This window comes from Carassius auratus, unplaced genomic scaffold (genome assembly GCF_003368295.1).
Source record: "Carassius auratus strain Wakin unplaced genomic scaffold, ASM336829v1 scaf_tig00215721, whole genome shotgun sequence".
In the NCBI taxonomy this organism is placed as follows: domain Eukaryota; kingdom Metazoa; phylum Chordata; class Actinopteri; order Cypriniformes; family Cyprinidae; genus Carassius; species Carassius auratus.
Window position 1 is genome coordinate 105,563 of NW_020528211.1, and position 24,007 is coordinate 129,569.

At 36.7% G+C, this 24,007-nt stretch overlaps 2 protein-coding genes across 6 annotated transcripts in view; one reads left to right on the top strand and one right to left on the bottom strand.

Annotated features, from left to right (window-relative positions):
- The first annotated feature begins 75 nt into the window (after positions 1–75).
- LOC113095416 (UBA-like domain-containing protein 1) lies at positions 76–5,036 on the top strand. The gene is made up of 3 exons (XM_026260939.1): positions 76–269; positions 600–653; positions 3,931–5,036. The coding sequence occupies exons 1-3, from the start codon at positions 162–164 to the stop codon at positions 4,225–4,227; spliced, it is 459 nt and encodes a 152-aa protein (XP_026116724.1). The 5' UTR covers positions 76–161; the 3' UTR covers positions 4,228–5,036.
- Positions 5,037–9,885: 4,849 nt separating this feature from the next.
- Positions 9,886–24,007, bottom strand: part of LOC113095411 (CD166 antigen homolog) — a 37,002-nt gene continuing 22,880 nt past the window's right edge. For 2 of the 5 annotated variants that reach the window (XM_026260930.1, XM_026260927.1), the window contains 4 exons: positions 13,570–13,836; positions 13,128–13,463; positions 12,670–12,900; positions 9,886–11,735 (listed from right to left, as the gene is read on the bottom strand). In XM_026260930.1, the coding sequence (XP_026116715.1) occupies positions 11,626–11,735; positions 12,670–12,900; positions 13,128–13,463; positions 13,570–13,836 (944 nt within the window). In that variant the 3' untranslated portion in view covers positions 9,886–11,625. Of the gene's footprint in view, positions 11,736–12,669; positions 12,901–13,127; positions 13,464–13,569; positions 13,837–18,847; positions 19,046–20,199; positions 23,339–23,761; positions 24,005–24,007 lie in introns of those variants that run through there. The other 3 variants (XM_026260926.1, XM_026260928.1, XM_026260931.1) reach the window with 2 other exon arrangements.

A 24,007-nucleotide genomic window follows, 5' to 3' on the forward strand; every position in this document is an offset into this window, starting at 1 on the left:
CCAGAGTTCCTCTCTGTCACTCATGAGTGGGACGGCTCAACTGAACTCACAACATTTTTTTGTTTTTGTTTCCAGTCGACAAGTTGATGTTTGAGTGCTGCTTGAAAACTGCAAGCTGAAACTTTGAAGCCGACGAAATCATACAGGTTTCTTAACTAAATATGGACGAGCTAAGGCATCAGGTTATGATAAATCAGTTTGTTCTTACAGCCGGATGTGCGGCAGATCAAGCAAAGCGGCTTCTACAAGCTTCACACTGGCAGTTTGAGGTATGCTTGCTTGTTTGTCAAGGAACATCAAACTTGTCTTGTGGCACAGCAGAAAAATAGCATAAATCACTATTATTAATTTTAGTTCATTTATATATAGACATAATTTATAATAATGCGAGACAAGCACCAGACAGCACTGTCTTATAAATTAGACATTGAAAATAAATATTGTTACAATTATAAATTATTTTAAAAGTGATTTAAAATGGTGGCTTCAGTGAAAGTTATGTTTAATTTTATGTTCAAAACCCACCAATGCACATTTGCCTACTTCCTCGAGAATGACTGAATTAATGTTCTTCTAACTATTTTATTATGGTGTTGCAGACTGCTCTCAGTACATTTTTCCAAGAGGCTAATATTCCTTACAGCCATCAAATGGTGAGTATGTTTTTTTTTTTTTCTTGTCGTTAATTGATAGTTTTTCATATCTGTTATTATGACTTCCGCCATGTTTGAGAGCACGAGTCAGACAAAAATAAACACAGGCTGACATGTTTCTAGTGAAGGCTACAATTATGTCATTTAAAATCCGTAACTTTGTCGTTTAAGCACAGATAGTCTCCCGTAGGTAGTTGATTAAATATGTTAATATTTAAGATGATATAATAATCTGGACTCATGGGACTTGCGTTTTTTGCAAACGTGTCCAAAGTTGTGGGGGAGGGCGATTCCAGGAAAGAGAGAGAGAGCGCACGCGCTTGACTTGGCACACTGGCACTAAAACAATCAGATCGGGACGATAGGAACGCAGTGTACCATGTTCAAAACCACACTGGCTTAAATACCCACATTTGTAATTATTTAGCAGATATTTGAAATGAAAGGAATCTGTTTGGAATTACTCAGAAGTTTTAACACTACCGGTCACATGCAAAGCGAATCAAATTTAGTTAACCCTTGGAAAGCACCTCATTTGCGTCTCACTTACTTATATACTAGTTTGATAAGTAAGAAGGTTTACTTCATAAAATGAGCATCGCTAAAATGATGCAATATTTAAATGAGGTACAGTACACCCACATGAGACTTACTCATATCAGTATTTTAGGAAAGGGTGTTTTATTCTTTAGGGACCGGGACGCTGCTATAGTGACGTCACCAGCGCCACGCGATTGACTTTTTTTAATTAGCGACTAACAACAGGTGTAATAATACATTTCATTCATATATTGCCAGTGTCTTACAGTACATCTACATCAAAAATTTGAATTTTAGAATATTATTCTAGAAATATATTTGCCTAAAGTGGCCATATGACTTTTTTTTTATTTTATTTTTTTAGATCATTATTTTGTGTATTAGGTGGAACAGAATATGTTGACATTGACTCTCAAACCGTTGTTTTCTACAAAGTCCCTCCTTCAGACAAGCGCTGTCTGCTCTGATTGGCCAACTGATATAGTGCATTGTGATTGGCCGAACACCACAAGCACTCCTTGGAAATGTAACTCCCGTTTCCATAATCATGAGCTTCATCTTTCAGAATAAATGTAAAGACTGTTAATGATGTCCTAAGATTTACCATCAGTTCAAGCCTGAATGAGGAACAGAGACACGTGACAGACACAGTGATGAAGCTCGTATGTGTTACACATACACACACACACACACACACACACACAATGCGCTAAACTCCACATTTGAACATTCAATAGCAAATACTTTAATAACAAATCATACTTACACTATCTGATTTAGAAGCGCCAGACTGTCGTAGCAAAGTCAGAATGACCTCCTCTCCTAGATTCACGAAACGGCCGTCCATAAAATGCGTTGCTGTTCTGTTGTAAGTAATCTCAAAAATTGTATCTACTTTCAGAAGGCCAAATAAAGTGCTTTTCCTTCGCCTAGATACACACAGCATCTCCCTGACATGGCTGCTTCAACACTAACTACGTTTACAGAAACCACGACTGCTTTCTTTGCGTAAATATTTGGGCGGCATTACGCAAATATTTCCACATCGTGAAGTAGTCATGTGGGGGTGTGTTTGAATGAGCCGTTTTAGGAGGGAGTAGTAGAGTCTTGACTTTGATAAAGAATATCTCTTTGGATTTGAGACTTTAGTCTTTGCAACTTCAGGGATCTTATCTATGCACAGTCAGCTTGTAACACTCCAAAGAGAAAGGAAACCTTGAAATTGCATCATATGACTCCTTTAAAATGTTTGGCCCCCTGAGAGTATGAGAAGACGGGTGATTTATACTGCAAGAATGATCCGTGTGTGACTTCTGACTGGGAAGCAGAGACAAATTACACTTTCGAATGACAGCATATTGTTTGAGCTCTTCTCAAGAAAAGCCTTTACTCATGCAGCTTTCAGTTTCAGGGTTACATTATTATTCTCAAAGTTCAACAGAAAGCATGTCCCAGAGTGTGTGAGGGGTTTTCGTTTCAGTTGATGGAACTTGATTGCTGATAAACCAGCTGATCCTTGATCCACTGGTAGAATATAATGATATACTTGTGATTCAGACATGGCTACTTTTAAATTACTGTCAAAGGACAAATCTAATTTTTGCCTGTGCATTGGTAAACCAAACCCTAGTCAGTATTTATGAAAGCCCTCAGAGCTGCTGAGTGAAATAACTGCTTAAAATGGATTTAACAATTAACTTACAGAACTATGACTGGTTATAGTTGGTGGTATATCTGGTGGTTCCAGACTGGTTAACTTACAGAACTATTTACTAAATAAATGTTCTTGACTTGAAACATTAATTAAATGATTTTATCATTTTATGTCATTGTGGCTAGCCCATGTATTCAGGAAATCAGCTGCCCAAAAGAATCAGTTATAGTACTGATCAAATCGTACGATTTTATTATTCTTTTAAATATGTTTGAAAGTCTCTTATGTTCAAGCAGACATTATTTAAACACAATACAGGAAAATCTGTAATATTTAAAATTTGATTACAATTCTGAATGGCTGTGTCAATTATATTTAAAAGTTTTACTTATTCCTGTTATGCAAAGCTGAATTTTAGGCACCATCACTCCAGTCTTCAGAGTCTTATAATCCTTCAGAAATCATTCTAATATGATGATTTGATGATCAATAACCATTTTGACTATTATCGGTGTTAAAACTGTTTGGGTTTTTTTTTTTGTTCAGGACTCTTTGATGAACAAAGTTCAGAAGAACAGCATTTTCAAACAGAAATCTTTCATAACATGCATGTTTTCACTATCACTTTGGATCAATTTAACACATCCTTGCTGAATAAAAGTAAAAATGTATACAGGTTTGCATTCGTTATCAAACAATATTTGAATACAGTGTTGCGATTGACCAATCGTATAAAAACGGCTCTTAGATTCTATAAATGCTTTCTAATTTGTTTTTTTATCAACAGGAGCACAACATGTCACAAAAGACGTCATAGGTGTTGTTTTTCACTTATTATCTTCTTAAAGCTGGCGTCTGAAAGACTAAACGTTGCTCTAGCAAAATTTGTGGTGTTTATTAAGGAGCTGTGGCCAATAATTTCAAGAACTTCCTGAATTCCTTGTTTATGAAAGTGACTCTGTTGCTGGAATTCTGCAAATTCTTCATTCAGTGTGCATGGTTTTAAAAAAAAGTCTGCTTTGTGAAACAGGGTTGTGGGTGAAACCCATGCCAGAATCAAATCTGTTCTCTCTTTGTTTCCAGATGTGCACTCCAGCCAACACACCAGCGACACCACCCAACTTCCCAGACGCCCTAGTCATGTTCTCTCATCTTAAAGCCTCCGAGAGCTTCGGCAACAGCAGTCCTGTCGCTTCTATGACCACATCACCAGGTCCTCACACCAACTGGGCCATGAGCCCTCCGGCAACCCCCGGTCATCAGGGGCGATGGACTCCAGGTCAGCTCATGCCCCAAACCCCCTCACCGGGCTGGCCGGCGGCCGTGACTCAACAAGCCTCTGCCGAGCATGCTAGTTTCATCATGGAGGCAGAGAGATAGAGACTGCTTTAACTAGCCATCACACCTTACAGGAAGAGGAGGATGGAGCTTCCTCCTGAAGACTTCGACGGTGGCGGCGAGAGCGCTGGGTTGCAGTGAAGTGTGCTGGAGCAAAGTGTGGCCTCTTCTCTGAGCTCAAAGGAGATCTGGGACTCTTAAAATTACTTTTCTTTTGGCGATAACCAAAAAAGATGGACCGAATGAGTAGCATATTCACAGAAAACCTCAGACAAATGAATGTGTTATGCAATACTGTCAGTTCTCAACTAACGGTGAATACTGGATTTTGCACTGTGTACTAAACACCTGCAGTGGGTCTATTAGTTACTCACCGTCATGTCATTCATTTTATGGACATCTTCAGAATATCTTCTTTAACGTTCCACAGAGAAAAGAAAGTCATACATGTTTGGAAGGACATGAGGGTGAGTAAACGATGATGGACTGTCTCTTTAATCAACAGGTTTACTGCAGAAAACACATCATCTTTTGGACTGGTCTGTCATTTTTGACTTCTTTATGACTTTGTAATGAACTACATTGGCATTTTATATTAAAATAATGGTATAAGAAGTTTTTTAAACCCAGAATATTGCACTCTGTGGTCCTGCTCAACACTCAGAGGACACTTTGTTTTATCTCAAATCCCTATTTAAATATATTAAGCAAGAATATATTCCTCCGATTTCTTTTCACCGATCATCTTCCTGTAACTGTGTTCACACTGCCTCCACAATATTTGTGGACTATGTGATGGTTATTATTTCCTATTTGCTGTTTTTTTAAATAAATATATATATATTGCAAAATGCTTCGTGGAGTAGTTCCTGTTTGTGTAATAAACTTTTGATGATTTTTTTTTTCCCTTCTAGTGTAATTAGGGTCAATGTATGTACACCTGAACTTTGTATCCTGTTATACCATGGTAAATGATTACATGGACCCACACTGATCAAGCTAAAGTTACATACATTGAACATAATTACACTGATGTTGACCTCTCATTTTTATATATTTGAGTTCAAAATATACATATGTTTATTACAATATACATATAAGTAATTTCATAATGCTATGAGTATAAGTTTGTTTTGTGTATGATAAATGTATGATATATTTAAAGTTGTTAAGTATACCACAAGATAGTTTATATATATATATATATATATATATATATATATATATATATACACACAAACACCACCTTCTCGGAGGACCTGTCCTGGACCTCAAACACCTCCAGACTGGTTAAGAAGGCTTACCAGCGCCTCTTATTCCTCAGGACACTGACTGAAGAAGAACCAGCTGTCTTGAGCCATCCTGGTGAACGTTTACTGGTGTGCAATCGAGAGCATCCTGACCAGTTGCATCACAGTCTGTTATGGGAACTGCTCAGTTGTTGACCACAGGGCACTGCAGAAGGTGGTGAAAACTGCCCAACGCATCACAGGGACACCACTTCCTGCGCTTGAGGACATCAAGAGGAAACGCTGTCTATGATGAGCTCGCAGCATTCTGAAGGACTCCTCTCTCCCTGGCCACAGGCTGTTTAACCTCTTGCCCTCCGGGTGGCGCTTCAGGAGCCTCTGGACAATGACCACAAGATTCAGGAACAAATTTTTCCCTAAAGCTGTCTCCTTGCTGAACTCTGCCCTCTGACACCCCCCACCCCCACCCCCCCACACACCATACACACAGACTCCTCACTCCTCTTCATCACTAAATCTGATTTATTTATTTACAACAAGCAAAAAAAAAAAAAAAAACAGTAAACTTGTTACAACTTGCATTACTGTCTGTTCATCCAAAAACACTGAGTAACCCATTTGCAGACTGTAATATTTTCTATGCACTTTACTGTCCATTGCAATAGTGTAAATGATGTCCATAATTCTGCCTATAGTGTACTACACTTTTACATAATCCATCTGTATAGTATTGTCATAGTATACCTATCTGTATATCATGCTGAGAGTATTTTAAATCTGTAAATTATGTTCATAATACTTATCTGTATAGTTATTGTACATATTGGAGACCTTGTATATTCTGTACTTACTGCTTATTGCACTTCTGGGTAGATGCTAACTGCATTTCATTGCCTTGTACCTTACATGTGAAGTGACAAAGTTTTATCTAATCTAAAATTACACACTGTACACACAGAGGCATGAGTGGAGGACTGCTGCAGGCTGGTCAAGCATTATACAGAGCAAGGGTATTGATATGCCACAAACTTCTTCATTACTATATCTCTGTTTCCCTCTCATTCTGTTCCTGTGTTCATTCAGTTATTGGAATAATATATATATATATATATATATATATATATATATATATATATAAGATTACTACTGTCGCTTCCTCTGCAGTCACTTTTATTGAGAGGAAAAAAATATAGAAATGAATGTACTATGTTTTAGATTTTTATATATGTTAATATGGTACTAAATTATATCTGCAGTATAATCAATTTATTACAACTTTTTAAACAACTAAAAAAGAAATGTCTAACTTTAACTTTTATAAATCTTGAATGTTTTGTCACTTTAGCCTGTTTTTTTTTTTTTTTTTTTTTATAAAGACACTTGGCAGATTACTGTTGCAGTGAATATATATATATATATATATATATATATATATATATATATATACACACACACACACACACACAGTGCCCTCCATAAGTATTGAAAGAAGTTGAAGAGTAAGAAGTTGTTTTGTTTGCTGTGGAGTCAAGAAATTTGTAAATATGTTTAAAAGATGAATATGAGACCAAACTACAGAATGTCACATTTTATTATAGGGTGATTCAACACAAAGATGTTTTACCAGTTAAGAAGAGTTTCCTCTCTGTATCTGATGTGAGCAGAAGTATTGGAACAGTTGCCTCACAGGTCTTTCTAATATGTTCAGGTGTGTCCTGTTGCATTAATTCTTCAGATATTAAAAACAGGGAATGTGTCTTATCCGTTATGTCCATCGCTTCTGCATTCTAAGTCTGGAATTCAATTATGACACACAAAACCAGGATGAAGACGAGGAAGCCAACTCTGAAAAAAAGCAAGCAATTTGGATGTTGAAAGAAAAGAGGAAGTCAGTTAGAATGATAGGAAAAACAAAGGATGGAGATATCAAGAGTTTGGAAAGTACCGGTGACATCAGCAACCAACAACGCCCTGATCGGCTGAGAAAAACAACAGTAGTTGATGACAGACAAACCATAAAAGCTGTGAAAATTACCCCTAAAATACATGTCTGTAAAATCACCAATAACCTCCAGAAAGCTGGGGTGATGCTCTGTCAATCTACAGTCCGCAGGAGAACTGGACACAGAATTACAGTAGCTACACAGCAAGATGCAAACCTCTGAACACCAAAAATAGAAAGACAAAATTAAAATGTGAGCCAGAGTTTTGGAATAAAGAGGAGACTAAAGGCAGAAACTCCCCAAAACAAGCAACAGCTGGAATTGGCTGCATTAAAGCCTGGAGAAAAACATTTCAAAGCATAAGACCAAGAGTCTGGTGATGTCTATGGATTGCAGACTCACTGCTCTGATTGCATGCAAGGAATACTAAACTAAATACTAGCTTTTAATCTTTTACATCTGCCTTTAATTCAACTGTTCCAATACTTATGCTCACATCAAATAGTGGGATAAAAATGCTGTCCTTTTTATTTGGTCAAACATTGAATATGTCGAAAGACCTAATAATAAAATGTGACATTAAACTGGGAAGTTAAAGTTTAATGCTATACAAATGCACAGCAATATTGAAAATGCTGTTTAAAATTTTTGTATGAAATCAAAATATATCTAGCAGAAGCACAGTTTTTGTCTGAGAGAAAACAATGAAATATTTCAGTTTTATTTATTTATTGATTTATTTTGGACTGCGCTCTCTTGCTATATTTATAGCGCACTAACAAGAAAACGGGAAATGTTGAACTGGCAGCTGTGTGATCAAAATGTGAGTCAAGGTCATCCGAAGCAGAAACATAAAACATAATTTGAAACACAACAACCAAATAATGAACACGTATATAAAAACTTTGAAAACAATTATATTATCTTGAGAATGCTTGACTTGGGCTTATGAAATCTATTTCTCCGGACTGGGATCAAATCATGGAGAGAGTTACCGAGACAAATTAATAGGCTATTATGAGCACAAAAATTAGGACACGAGTCAGGTACACAATGACCGAAAAAAATCATAAATAACAAATATATTATCATATAATAAAACTAGCATTTATTTGTTTATGCTATTCTGTGGCTCAATATTCAGCTGTTATTAATTTTCATTCATGACCAGTGGAGGTCGCAAAAGTGTTTGTTTTTGCGTTTACTGCGTTTAACATTTTTGAATGTCACGAGAAACTCCCTTTTAAGATCCGTTATTTAGCAAACTTTGTGCACAAAGAATGAGTTACTTGAGGAATAATTAGACCGTTGCATTTTGTTCTTTGGTATATTTAACGTTTAAAATAAATAAAATTATGGCAGGACATTTAAAAATATATATACAATATCCACAACATTTGCTTGCTAGTCTGCAAAAAATCAACGGTCTCAACATTTAGGAGTTCACTAGCATATTGGTGTTAAACCCACAAAACTTTCCTTCTGATTTCATGTAGATTGTTGTAGCCTATGTGATCCTTCTGTTACTCGTTTTATCTTATCTTGGACCGCTACAATAGTTATATATGCCTCAACAGGATATAAACAAGATTGCTTCTGATAGTATCAACGTGATTTTCCAATTATAAAACATCAGTGGCAGTCCTTGTGTATATTTTACTCAATATAAATACTCTACCCTGAGGGACAAAGTCTGTCTGGCCACATTTAGAAAGTATCCTTGTGGTTTCAGGTTTCAGGTTTCAGGTTTCAGCCTTGTTTCAGTTTGTTAACTGGTCACATGTATAATCCCAAATTAATCATTGCATCATTACACAGTTATGCTAGCGGGTATTCCTGCATACAGTGCATAGGCTACCTCACAAATATCAATTTGTATTCTAACTTAGTCCATTAATGTGAACATGTGCTGTCTTGAATGTGAGGTAGCGGATACTAAATTCTATGATTCATGGGGTTTTTTACTGACTCACATTTATTTCCTATGTATTGTATTGTAGTTTGTCTTGGACTTAACTATTTGGAGAAATTCAGCCTCCTCACTCTTAATACTATACTGTTGAATCCATGTTTACCTCTGCATGAGATGTGTTTGTGAAGTCCTGCTCTCAGCTCTAAACTCGTCCCAAGAGCGGTCGCACAGCAACACTATTCTCACACATACTTTGGCAGTCAAACCCGTTCAGGTCATGTGTAAAACACAGGGCTGCACAAAATACAGCTCATTTGACACATAAGTCATGGTTTCGGATTGTTTTTCTGAGGGGCAGCTCTACATGTACTAAACAATGTAGAGCCAGATACCATTTGAGTGATTCAAATGATCTCATTTAAACAGAAATTAAAGCAACTTGTGCTTGCATTGTAATGACTAACAAGTTAACAAAACCTTGTCAGGACAAAAATATATAATATTTCGATGAAGAGGTTTTGTAATCCTAGTTGTCATGGTTAGTCATGCAGAAACTCGTTTTTCTGAAAAGGGATATTTGAGGCAATGGTTTTTGAACAGACTCTGTTTTATTTAAAAAGCACACAAATAAAGACAAAAATGAAAAAAGCTACCATACATTCAGAGGAAGAAACGTGGAGGTTTACTGCAACTTTTCAGTACGTGTCCTACCACATTATTCAAAGACATTCAGACGTGTTAAAGTAGTCGGAGAGTATGAAAAATGTCAGTTGGACTTTACAGTAAGGTCCCGTACTTTTTTAACATTGTCATATTATTGTGTTCAAAGCAATATTACCAACACTGTGAAGTTTTAATCAACAACTCTTGTTCCATACAAAGTATCATAGCTACGAGCAATTATAGAGTGAAAAATAAGCACATGATCATTGTTTTTCCACTGACCTCATCATGCCATTAGCTGAAGAGGAAAAGAGAAAAGGAAATGAACTCTACTTTCAGTATCAAAACTTTTCATATGCTTGCATACCAATATATGAAGACCACAGTGAAGGATGTATAACACCCTTGGTTAGTACCTACTATCATTTGAGGTAACACATTTTTCTTTTATTTCATCAGCATTATGGAGAATCTGTGCAGTCTTTGTGATGAAAGTTGTTGGCTACTGACATCAATATTCATTTTCTCAATGCAGCAATCTTTGTTGCTTCTTCGCTCTCAACAACTGGATTCCTGTTCATGTCAATACATTAGCCTGCAGTTACTAGGTTCATTTGGCTAACACTTTTTTAGGTAGTAAGGTAGTAAGGTTACATTCATAACATGCTCTTGATCGCTAATACACCACAAAATAAAAACAAAATTAATCAATCCTTATATTTTACAAAAATGCATCGAAAAAAGCATGCTGTACATTTAATAGCAAAAAAGCCTATTCATCAAAAATGTCCCAACCTCTGTATAAAAATAATGTGAGGTTGTATAACAAATAAATTCACTTTAGGTATAAAACTATGGTGGATAGATGAAGCCGTTAATGGGTAAAAACATATAAGTTAAGCTTTACATTGAGGATTATACAATTTGGGAAGACCTAAAAAAGACATTTTGTGGAACAGACAAATTAAACATTAATATTGTTGTTATTATTACATGTGTAGCAATAATGGAAAAATAATGTACGTTGGACAGTAATGGGATTTTCACAAAAAAGGGGTTATATTTAATGGCAATTATGAGACATGATTTTTTTCTATCAGGACCAGAATAATTAGACACAAAAGTTGAATATGGCGATAAAAAAAAAAAAAAGTGCCATAACAGTTCCCAGTACTGCAACACCCCAAGCCATGCAAAATCACAATTCATTAAAGGCATAGTTCCCCTGATAATAAAAATCTACAAAACTGTCCAAATGGTTCTAAACACATGTGTTGGTGTATTGTGATGTGAGAGGACAACAGCGGACAGATTTTTTTCACTGGAGAAATTGTTGTTATAGAATATGGCCAGAAGTGGTGGCTTAGAATCAAAAGCCTTAAAGATGCAAAAAGACATTAATAGATGGACTGGATTACTTGTGGATTACTTTGATGTGTTTATCAGCTATTTTGACTCTCATTCTGATGGCACCCATTCACTGCACAGGATCCACTGGTGAGCAAGTGATGCAATGCAACATTTCTCCAAACATATTCTGATGAAGAAACAAACTCATCAACATCTTAGATGGCCTGAGGGTGAACTATTCCTTTAAAAACAACCCATAATAATCAAGTTTTTTATGATCTCCCTGAGGAGAATGTCTCACTGTAAGGTCATCTCTTGTTCATCAAATGAGAGAATTCTTGGAAAACTTAAACTTGAAAATCAAATAAGCGATGATTAACGCCACTGCCACCACCACGCCTGTTAAAACAATAGCCCAGAATGTGGTCCTCTCTGTGGGAGAAAAGACAACAATGATATTACAAACAGAGAAATCAGTTAACAGCTTCAGCAACAGAAGCATGTCTCTGTTGGTTGTACAACACACACACAGCCAGCAGCAGTGCAGCAGTCCTGGCGCGGCCTGGCAGGAAGTGTACCGGAGACTACAAGAGACTATTGTGGCACTATTCCTCATTTCGCATAAAAACTGCCCGATGAATCATTGAATGCAAATGCCAAGCTTGTTCAAGACCACAAAAACATATAAAGAGGTCAATACTGTGAGATTAAGATAATCGACTTATGTGACTAAATGTCACAAACACATGCAGGTTTCCTTCCTCATTTTCAGGATTTTCATTTCAAATGGAATAGACTACACCCTGTATCGGAAGTCATTAGCCCAATATGCAAAAAAAAAAAAAAGGTTAGCACTTCTGGTTCTTTTTGGTTAAAATGTCTGAAATTACAGTAGATCTGTGTTTATCACAAACTCATTTTCATTTGAGAAGGTTATCGTGATGAACAAACAAATTTTCTGTAATGAACCAAATTCTATAGGAAATCCTACTGTGTTTTTTCTCAAAGGAACCATGGGTACAACATCACTGCAGAATTATATTGAACAGTGAGGGCTAGTTCACATTGAACATGTTTTGGCTTTGAACAATGCAAGATGTGGACATTGGAACGGGAAGAAACGCAAGGTCTTGAGAGATGCATTTTTTTAAAGTTAAACTTCTCTTAAGCGTTTCTGAACACCATGTCATGCAAGATGCTTCAAAAGCTGTATCACACTGACATAGAAAGACATGAAAGTGTAGTGAAGTGAAATGGGAAAACATCCTGTAGGATGTAAAAAAAACACTAAATCAAATTTCAAACTGAGATTGAGAGAAAAACTGAGGCAAAGTGTCATATTAATGTTTATTTGATCAAAACTGACCTGTAGATTTGAGGATGAATACTTTGCTGTCACTTCCCAGGATGTTTGTGGCGGTGCACGTGTATTTTCCTGGACTGAGTTCTGAGGACTTCACTGAGGATGTGATCGTCTTTTTCAGTTGATCTGAGGACCATGTGTAGTCAGGAGCCGGGTTTGCCTTCACTGAACAATCTAGCATGACCTTATCATCTTTAATGATGGTCTCTGTTGAACTGGAGTGTTGTGGTTTATCTGAATAGGACAGAGATACATTTCTCAGCACAACAGCATCACGATGAGCAGCAACTGAAACCTTTTTATCTGTGTTCATTCAATTAATATCTAATATTTTATCAAATAATTTCAATTAATATGCAAATCTCTGTCTGATATATGACAGTTGTACATCCTTCACACTAGAAGGCCCTACAGAAAATATAAACTGAATTATATGGCTAACTTAGCAATGATAAACTTACAGTATACTTCAACATTAAGAGGTTCTGATGAATTTATTTTAGGAGGAGGTTGAGGTCCTTTAGCTCCCAGATCCAGCTCTGCTTCACACCAGTACTGAGCTCCATCATCATCTCTGTCTGGACGGATCAGGAGTGTGACAGTTTTATTCACTAAAGTCTTGTTTTCAGTGTCACTGAAGTTGGTTTGATGCAGCAGAGTCTGTCCTTTGTACCATTTGACAGTGAGATACTGAACAGGAGCCACATCATGAACGTCACACTGGAGCTCATACTGCTGTCCCTCTTTCATTGGTCCTCTGTGTTTCACAGTGCTGATGGACACACTGTCTGGAGTCTCTGTGGAGGAAGATTTACACACTCTGAAATCTGCTGTGATGAATGTACATTTATTAGATATTTCTGAGAATGAACAGGAAAAAATATCAGTAACTGAGAAACTCACTGTAAAAGATGACTGGGAGCTCTATTTGACACTGTTTACTATTATTTAGATTTATGTAGCAGGATGGATTTATATCCCATTCTGTCAGTTTTATCACTCTCCATGTGATCAGACTCTTGTTGAAGGTCTTGGGCACTCCTCCCTCACTGGCTTCCCATCCCATCCCATTATGTAGGACTGAAGTGCTACAGTTAACTTCAACAGAACCGCCGTATCTCACAACAACTCTCTGTGGGTCGAGCTGAAGAGGACATTCAGCTTCTGCACCTGTTAAACACATTGAAGAACAGAGCAGTTGCATTTATTACCTGAAAGACTGAATAACCAATTTTCAAATATAAACACTTGATTTTTTTATTTTATTTGGTTATTTTACAGAGGATTTGTTGGAGTTTATTGACCAACTGCATCAAACAAAAAATACAAACTGCAAAAAAAAAAATGCTATTGTATCATGGACTATGACAGTTCATGACTCTTTTAAAACAAAGAGGTTCATCGATTCCTATCATCTGGGAAATTAAACTAAGAAATTCACTGACGCAGCAGGGTCTTTCTAAAGCATGTCCCTCACACAGTGTGTGTCAGTGTGGGCATAACCTTTTACCATGTGCTATTAACTTTTCTAAAGACGACAAAGAAAAATAAATCATCTTAAATTTTTATTTTATTTTAGTATTTTCTCTGTAAATATGCATTTTTTTCCCCTGTCCTGGCCCCGCCTTCTCAACCTTTCTGTTTTAGCAATCAAGAACATGTTTTCACAGGAAATAAACATTTTGTTCATAATTTAGAAGACAAATTATTTTATAAAAAAATATTTTCCATGGGTTGTGTCAACCCTGTTTTCATCATAACACACTCGTATTAATATAATTACAATTTTGAACTTTTTTAAGATAAATGTTATGACATAATCATTATCTGCTTCAGGAGATCTGACTTGGACAGGCAAGTGTTTATTAATCGTTTATTAATGTTTTTCATGATTGTCTATACCCAGTGAATAAAAATATATAATATATATATATATTTGTATATATTGTATATTGTATATTGTATATATATTATATTTGTAGTAATATCAGCATGAAATAATTCATAATAAATTGGTTTTGTCATATTGACTGTGAACGCAATATTAGTAATGGCTACATAAGGGCGACCATATTTTAGTTTTCCGGACATATTTTAGTCCGGGCGGAGCAGGGTGGGGGGCTGGGGTATGGTTGCTTGGTTGGTGGTTAAAGTAATGCCAAAAGTAGCGAATGATATCCTAAGTATAAAACTCAAAATATGTAATTTCCATATCAAATTTTTTTTACAGTCACTGTTATGCATAGGCTACTGATCATAAACACAGGTAAAAAGCTTCCTGCCAGTGGGCCAACTTCACAAAACTTAACATGAAACTTAGCACAGTTTTATCATAGGTAGCATGCAAAGTGTTTCAATACAAGCATTTCAGTCAAATGTTATTTATGCAACATTTCAAACATTTAACCCATGAGGGAAAATCAAGCCATAGCAACAGTTTAAAATTAGACAAATTCCATGAATTTCCATTTCACTGATCACTGGTTGAGAGGAGATGGCTGACAGGTCATGATGGAGGATTTGATCCTGAGCTTGTGACAAATATCTGATCTTCTTTTACACAGAGCACACGTGATCGCGAAAGCGAAAGTAAAAAAAGTGTACAACAGCTGCTCATTCAGAAGATGAACAAATACTCCGCGATATTGATGGCGGCTCCCTAATGCAATATTAAAAGTTTTGCGGGAGCACTGGATACAAAAATCACGGGAGCGCGAGATCAAAAACTCAAAATGAAGGGCGACTGTAGAAGGCAAACTCCAATTTGGGCGATTTAGAAAAGCATTTTTTAGGTCCAAAAAGAAGAAATGTCCAGTAAAGAGTATAGGCTACATGAACTGTAAAACTACTAATTCTCCTACCTTTATAGATAGGACACATCTATACCAATCCACAGGTTGCACTGCTGAAGAGTTTGCCAGCACTAAAAATCTTGAGTAGCCTTTTCAAACACAGTTCATATTACAAACGCGCAGTCCGGAGCCGCCTCCTTTTCGTATTTCCTACTCTTAAATTAACGGTTGTTGAACTTAAAAATCATTTGTTTATTTATTTATTTATTATTATTATTATTATTATTATTATTATTATTATTTTGTCTTTTTGGAACTGGTCCGAAATGAAAGCGAAGGCGAGATACTGAAACATTTTCTTCATGACATCCAGAACGCCTGACGTTTGACATAACCGGGCCACATTTAAAGGTGCCATCTGTAATGTTTGGCAAAAAAAATCAAGTCATACTCCACATTCCATACCAGATGGGGGCAGTATGCCTCAATAAAGTGAATAGGTCTACTCTAGAGTAACAAACGAGAAACGGCATAGTCTCTATGCTCCGCCCCTACCTTCACAACAATACTACAGCCATAGCCGAAGCCTAACTGTGCGTTCACACCGCCGGCGTCTAGAGCGTCAAAAATCGTTCTTGCCGCTCTGCTCACGACGCTGCAGAAAGATTTGTGAGCGCTCAGATGCTCTAACGTAGATCGAATGCTTATTGTTTATTTAAAGCGGCCGCAAAGCAAACAAGCTTGTTGATCTCGTGCAGACTAACCACAAGGAGTTATAACCTCATTAAATATTGTTGTGGACGAAATATTAGGATCCTTTACTTAAAATGAACAATCTCAGGCACCTTGGTCCACGTATCACTTTTAATTTATTTTTTTATGTCCCTGTAGGCAAACAGGGACACATCATAGATTAATACAAATGCTAAACAGCGATAATCAACCTGTCCTTTATTCTGCTTGAGAACTAATGTGCCAACTCTCAAGCATTCACCGTGAGACACACGCAATTGAGTCTTTTAACACGCTTTCACGCCACACATCAATTTTTTCACGCACAGAAAAACCACGAAGCAAAGAGGACACGGAGACCAACAGACTAGACAGAGCAGGTTAGTTATGATACATAGGGCTGTGCAAAAAATTGAATGCGATTTTCATGCACCTCTCATCAGTAAAGACGCTCCTGTAATTAGAAGTATATCTCCAGCATGTGCATTCAGATCAGGGTTGCCAGGTTTTCACAACAAATCCTGCCCAGTTGCTTCTTAAAACTAGTCCAAAACTAGCCCAATCGCATTTCCGGGAGGTTCCCCGATAAAAATTGCTTTCCAGGGTTAAAATATAAATTTTTGGGAAGGGTTTCCCTGGTAAAATTAGCATTTTTGGGGCTAAATATCACGTTATTGGTATTGGGATTGCTTCAAACCGCGGACATGAAAAACAACTGCAGACTTGGCACCACTGGTTGCAGGGTATAGCGGCAGTTACTGCACAGAGCCTTAGTCTACCGACAACTAACACAAAATCGCTTTCAAAATCGACAAAGAATCGCCTGCGATTTTAACATCGATGTTGTGTAGATTGTCAGTGATTTACGGCTCTGTGTAGTAAATGCCAAACAGTGTTGCCAAGTCTGTGGTGGTTGTTTTTCATGTCCGCTGGTCACAGCGACCCCAATACAAATAACGCGATATTTAGCCCCTAAAATGCGAATTATACCAAGGCAACCCTGCTAAAAAAAACTATATTTTAACCCCGGGAAACAATGTTTTATCGGGGAACCTTCTGGAAGCGAGATTGGGCTAGTTTTGAGAAGCAACTGGGCAGGATTTGTTGTGAAAACCTGGCAATCCTGATCTGAACACACGTGCTGGAGATATACTCCTAATTACAGGAGCGTCTTTACTGATGAGATGCACATGAGTAAAGACATGCACAGCCCTATATAATAAAATGGGTAACGTTAAGTTATAGCTAGCTAATTATCAAACGCAGCTACGGTTAGCCATCGCTAACATTAGCACGTTTATCGAACAGCCTTCGATACATTTCTATGTTATAACTTCCCGAAAACAAATACACAAACATATAAAACAAACTTCTAGCGAAATACTAACAGCATCTAACTTGCAAGTTCGGAGTCAAACCTCATTTCTTTCAGGTCCATCAGTTGTCTCCAGCGATTAAAAGCAGTGCCGATGTTTACTCTGGTATTCTTATCGGATTTGATTTGTGATTCCGAGCGCGGTTGTTTCCCTGTAGCGGGTGTTGTCTCGTGCCAAGGGCTTCAGCTATCCTTCCACTCTTTTCCCTGAACTGAAAGTAGTGGGCTGTACTTTCCACTCGATTGACATCAGGTTCAAGTACACGCCCACAAGCCCTGCGAGTTATTCGTGTATTGCAGGTTGGCTGGTGGAAATGTTGCCCGCATACCGCCTCCCATGGCCGAAATTGGTATTACAACAACTGTCGGGCAGGGGCTAGTAATGCTAATGCTAATTAAGGTTGATATCTCTGCAGCACTATGACTTGACATTTTTTTTATGACATCATCGCCCTTATTTCTTCTCATTCTTTTGATGTGTGTTATGGATATTTTTACCTCAATTTCTGCATATGGCACCTTTAAGCTAATATTAGTCTTTTGTTATCACTTAGATTATAGCCATTTGACTTCTAGCAGTGTTCAGTGTTTCCTATAGGCCTAACGTTACATTGAGTCATTGATTTTCTAAAAGGCTTAAAAACTTTGTTGAATAAATTGAGCACTGCACGTTTCAAAATTAAAATGCAGCGCGGGTGTTTTTATATGTATGTATCTTTGAAAAGAACCGAGCGTCTTCAGAAAAGCTTCGATGTTATTTTCGTTTCTTCTTTCCTGTAATGCCCGATAAAGTAGCGTTTATTTGTTTACAGCAGTTACCGGGGAAACCGCTATATCTTCAGCTCCAGCATTTCCAAATATCTGCATCGGCCAGAGAAAAACGGTCGACCTCTATTACTGACACTTAAATACATTGTTTTGCCACTTTTGCACTTGTTATTAATGCATTTTGAATGCAAAGGGGACTTTATTTATTTTAAAATAATGCTTGTTATGCATGTTATATATGTTTAATAAAAACAAGTTCTGTAATAACAAATTGCTCCAGTCCGGACATTTGTCACTGATGAAAATTAATATTTGGAACTTTTAATGTAGACTTTGAGAACGCCTGGTGTACAGTAATGAATTAAATCAACATTTTAACGCAGAGACAATAACAGTCAACGACGCCCGGAATCTCTCACATGAAAGTAAAAGTTCAAAACACATTCACTGTCGTATGCTACTAGATAATTATTGTTTTCGAGAAAGAATAACAGGGAAACAAGTCAATACAAACCACTGAGAGTCGCAAACGCCAAAACTGCCAAGAGATAAACAAGTCCATAAAAACACTGCAGCATATTGTAAGTGTTTGAGGGTAACCGTCACCATCGAGCAGACAAAGGCGCGTTTTAGGCGTGTGAATAAATAAATGGGTCGCCTCCGCATCTGCCTTCAGTACTGTCCAGAAGCTCCTTCAGCGAAACCCCACCCAAAATCACGAGTGGCTACAGAAATGACACCATTTATACAGTTCACATTGAAAAACACGTGCGCAACTGAGTTTCTGAGGTAAACTAATTCCTAAACATTTTCAAATATTTCCAATATGTTTATCTAAACATGACACATTTTAAAGGGATACAAACCTTCTTACCGACCCAGCTGAGAAAAAAAAAATTGGACACCATTACAAAATGTGTAATGGCTTAATTGATTACAATGGGACTTGTATTGGTTTTACTGGAAACTGTCATGGATTGCTCTACTGGTAATTTGTTGCCTTCTATTAGTGTCATGATAAAACCAATAAATCCTGGAAGATGTTCCAAAACACACTACACCGTTTTTAATGGTTAAATGTTGGTGGTTTGTAACGTTTGTAATTGCTATATTTAGTGGAAAACATTACTTTTCTGTGATAGTTTTATTGTTTGTTTCTCAGTAGGCACAGAGACATTTTCACCTGCTGAAACAACAACAACAATAATAAAAAAAAGATAAAACCAGCCTAAGGTGGTGGGTCAACTGGTCTCCCAGCCAGGCCAGCAAAAAGTCAAAAATCCCTCTAAAACCATGCTAAACCAGCTAGAGCAAGGCTTGAAGCTTGGGCTGGTTTAAATTGGTTCTTTCAACAGGAAAATGTGGAAAAATTGACTGTTTGGTAATCACATCAGAAAGTTATTTAATTGAAATAAAACATCTCCATGTTGGAACAGTTGATGCATCATCCCTGCTGTGCAGCGACGCTTCAGATATTAAATGAAATAAAATTTATGCATTTAGCAGACGCTTTTATCCAAAGCGACTTACAGTGCATTCAGGCTTTCAATTTACCTATCATATATAGATATTAGATATAATGTTTATTCAACATAAGAATAAAATCGTAATCACTGGACATAATGTGTGTGTTTGAAATGTCTGAGATATGACAAGATTAAACATGCTAATGGTGAAAGACAATCAAGGGAGCATCTGTTTCAACATACCTGCTCGATTTACTTTTACAAAAAACTATTATAAAAATGAAAATAATAAAAGAAAACAAAACAAAACACCAAACAGAAAAGCACCTGAGGACAGCAACAGAACTGTATTTAACCGACTTCTGTGCAATACTATAAAATTTGCCAAAGGCTGAAACGATTCTGTGAAAAGCATATTTCTTTTATTATACATTTCTTTTAAAAAACAAATTCATTTACAAATTCAAATCATCAAATTCAAATATCATGTGCTTAAAGGGACAGATGATATAAATTCCACACAAAATTTAAAACCCACCAGAATATGGGTGAGATCACATTCAAAATTAAACGCTGAATAAAAAATTTGAAATTAAACACATAGATTCAGTGCCTAAATTAAAAAGATGCAAATTCAGTCATCATTTTTTCATCCTCATGTCATTCCAAACTTATGTGACTTTAAGTGTTTTGTGAAACTTTTGTTACCTTTATGATGAATTTATAAAAAGACTTTAGAAGAACATGAGGGCGAGTAAATGATAAACAGAACTGTCATTTTTGGTTAAATTATGCTTTTAAATCATTATACAGCTTGAGCCATAAAACTGGCTCTCCTATTTAATGTTGAGCACAGGTTGAGCACAATAACTATGAGGCCTGAGAGAATTTTCAGAAATTCATCCAAATATTTCCGCACAGGTTCAGCATTAGAAACCTCATACACAAGCCTTCACTTCTTCACAGTCACCGTGTGCTAAATGTTCTCCCTCTGAAGTGTGGATATTACCAGAGGAATAGTAACACACTCAATCATGGTTTCTTTCAAGTCACGCTTACATATAATCAAACTGAGCAAATAGTGTGTATATTTGACATGCTGTTTGAATGGAGGGAGCCGAGCTCCCAGAGAACTTCCCCATATCCCAAACTGGGAGAGAGAGAGGTGTTGGGGCGGAGGACAGAGGCCTGAAATCTGTCATGAAACACAAGTTGGCTATATATGTATTTACTATCATGCTTAAAGTCATGGCCAAATGTTTTTAAAACGTTTAAAATTAAAAAAAAAAAATCACAAAAATCTAACCTTTCAATGGATAATAATAATTTAAAATGGGGGGAAATGTCATTATGAAATAAATGTTTTTCTCAAATACATGTTGGACACAATTATTGGCACCCCTAGAAATTCTTATGGGTAAAATATCTCTAAAGTGTATTCCCATTCATGTTCACAATTTTGAGCAATCCAGGGTGATTATGAACATGAAATTATCCAGCAATGGTTTCCTGCTTCACATAAATATAAATAGGAGGGAAAACAAAGCCTAAATTCCCCTAATCATTCATCACAATGAGAAACACAAAATAATTTATTTCTGATGTACAGCAAAAGATAATTGAGATTCACAAATTAGTAAAGTGGCTTAAAGAAAAGAGCTTGAGCAGTGAAAACTCCCATTTCCACCATCAGGGCAATAATTAAGATTTTCCAATCAACAGAAAATGTTACAAATCTGCCTGGAAGAGGACGAGTGTCTATATCGTTCTAATGCACTCTGAGGAGGAGAGTCTGAGTGGCTAAAGACTATCCAAGGATCACACCTGGAGAATTGCAGGAAATAGTTGAGTCTTGGGGTCAGAAAACCTTTAAAAAAAATGGCCACATGTTGTTTCGAAAGGTTTAAAGAAAAATGTCCTTGCCCATCCAAAAAAAAAACCTCCAGCATATTCAGATATCAAACATGACTGGAACTTTAAATGTGACTGGCTTCTATGGTCAGATGAAACTAAAAAATGCGCATTTTGGCAGCAAATAATCAAAATGGGTTTGGTGCACACAGGGATAAAAAGTACCCCATGTGTACAATGAAATACTGTATACAGCTGCATTTTTAATGTTGTGGGCCTATATTTCTGCTGGAGGTCCTGGACATCTTGTTTAGATATATGGCATCATGGATTCTATCAAATACCAACAGATAAAAAATCAGTAAGTGACTGACTGTTAGAAGTCTTTTAATGGGCCATGTTTAGATCTCCCAGCTGTACAATAACCCGAACACAAACCTCAAAAACAACACACAAATGGGTCACTGAGCACAAAACCAAGCTTCTGCTATAGCCATTCTAGTCCTCTGGACTAAACCCTATAGACAAGGAGTGTGGAGAACTGAAGAGGAGAAGCACCAACATGGAGCTGGGAATCTGAAGGGTTTGGAGAGATTCTGATGAAGGAATGGTCTCTGATCTCTTGTGAGGTGTTCTCTAACCTCATCAGGCATTATAGGAGAAAATTTAGAGCCGTTAGACTGGCAAATGGAGGTTTCAAAAAGTATTGAATAAAAGGGTGCTTTTAATTGGGGACAATGATTATTAGAGAAAAACATGTATTTCATGATGATACATCCCGCCATTTTAAATTCTCATTATCTAATGAAAGGTTCAATTTTTGTGATTTAAAAAAAATAAAAGATCAAAAGGATTAACAATCTACCAAGGGTGCCGATATTTTTGGCCATGACTGTAACGGGTTTATTATCTGAACATGCTCCTCCTGAACTTTGTTAATACAACATCATTTCTCATTTCTACATACTGTATAGCTTTGAAAAAACAAAAATATTCAAACTGGCCAATGTGCCAGAGACAGAAGAACAGTCTTGTTACACAATTTAACAAGAGCCTTCCCTTCAATGAAGTACAAAGCTAGTATTACTCAATCAAGCAATGTCACTTTGTAGCTAATGAACGTTCACTTATATCAAGATGGTAGATTCCTGAAAACATCCACTGCAGATATCAGGTCCATTCATTTAAAAAACATTCAGCATTTCTTTGTCATCTGTTTGTCACATATTTTCTTCTGGTCCATTAGATTGTTGAAAACTAAAAAGGTTATTTTGTGATGTAATTAACAGTTTATAGAAACTGGATCTAGGAGAGGAGTGAATGAACAGGTGCTCCATAAAATATAAATAATGAAGCCATGAAGAGACAAAAAAGCCACAAAGTAGATTGCTAGAGACTTCCAGTTTGAAAAATCATTTTGTGGACATTGGGTCTCGGTAGATGCACAAAACCCAGGGATATCATAACTTAAGCAAGGATACTGCTCTGAGAGAGTTTTTTCATAGGAATAGTGTTGTGTTTTCCATTCTGTGCGATGTTTCCATTTTGTGCACTAGGCTTGGCATTCTTCAGGCTATAATGGCCCATCTTTGCTGTTTTGTAGTAGATCGAGAGGATGAAGATGAAGATGACTGAGATGAAGGCCACAATGACTGCAATAAGTCCTGCTATCAAGGGCAGATAATCCTCTGTGTCAAGAGAAATAAAACACACAAAAAGATCAGACACAAAACAACAACAACAACACTGTCTAAACAGACATGTGCTAAAATTGCAGAAAAAAACAATACTTTTCATATCAGAAGCAAACAAGCAAATTTAAATTATTAATCATAACAAGTGTCCATGTGTCCCGTAATCAAAATAATTAAATGCTTTCTAATCACATCATTAAGCGTCTCTTACATAATTGTTAATGATTTGGTAATTTTCTTTCTTTGTGATTCATTGCATATTTGGACTAGCGTGAACATCTGAACACCATGCATTTGGCCTGATCAAAATTTCAGTTTTGGAACATCCCTTTATTTTAAAGTAAAAGTAAATGTTAATGGCAATAAAGAAACAGCTGTTGGAAATCTAAATCAATACAAGCAAAGATGCATAGTTACCTTTTAATATCACTTTTACATGTCCGATGTCACTGCCAACAGAATTGTTTGCAGTGCAGGACACATTCTCAGGTGTTGACTCTGTTATATTAAGTTTTTCACTGTCCTTCTTGTCATATGCGCCGAGGCTCCAGCTGATTGTTGGTTTTGGGTTTCCATCGGCTTCACAAACAAGCACCTCTGGATAACCTCGAAATACAGGCACTGTGGAGGGCAGTTTGATCTTATTGATGATCGGTTTATCTA

What these genes read in the sequence shown, in the direction of transcription:
- LOC113095416 (XM_026260939.1), top strand. Translation starts at nt 162, where the DNA reads ATGGACGAGCTAAGGCATCAGGTTATGATAAATCAGTTTGTTCTTACA. An exon ending in CTTCACACTGGCAGTTTGAG is followed by an intron (nt 270 to 599) that starts GTATGCTTGCTT and finishes ATGGTGTTGCAG; the next exon opens with ACTGCTCTCAGTACATTTTT. An exon ending in TTCCTTACAGCCATCAAATG is followed by an intron (nt 654 to 3,930) that starts GTGAGTATGTTT and finishes CTTTGTTTCCAG; the next exon opens with ATGTGCACTCCAGCCAACAC.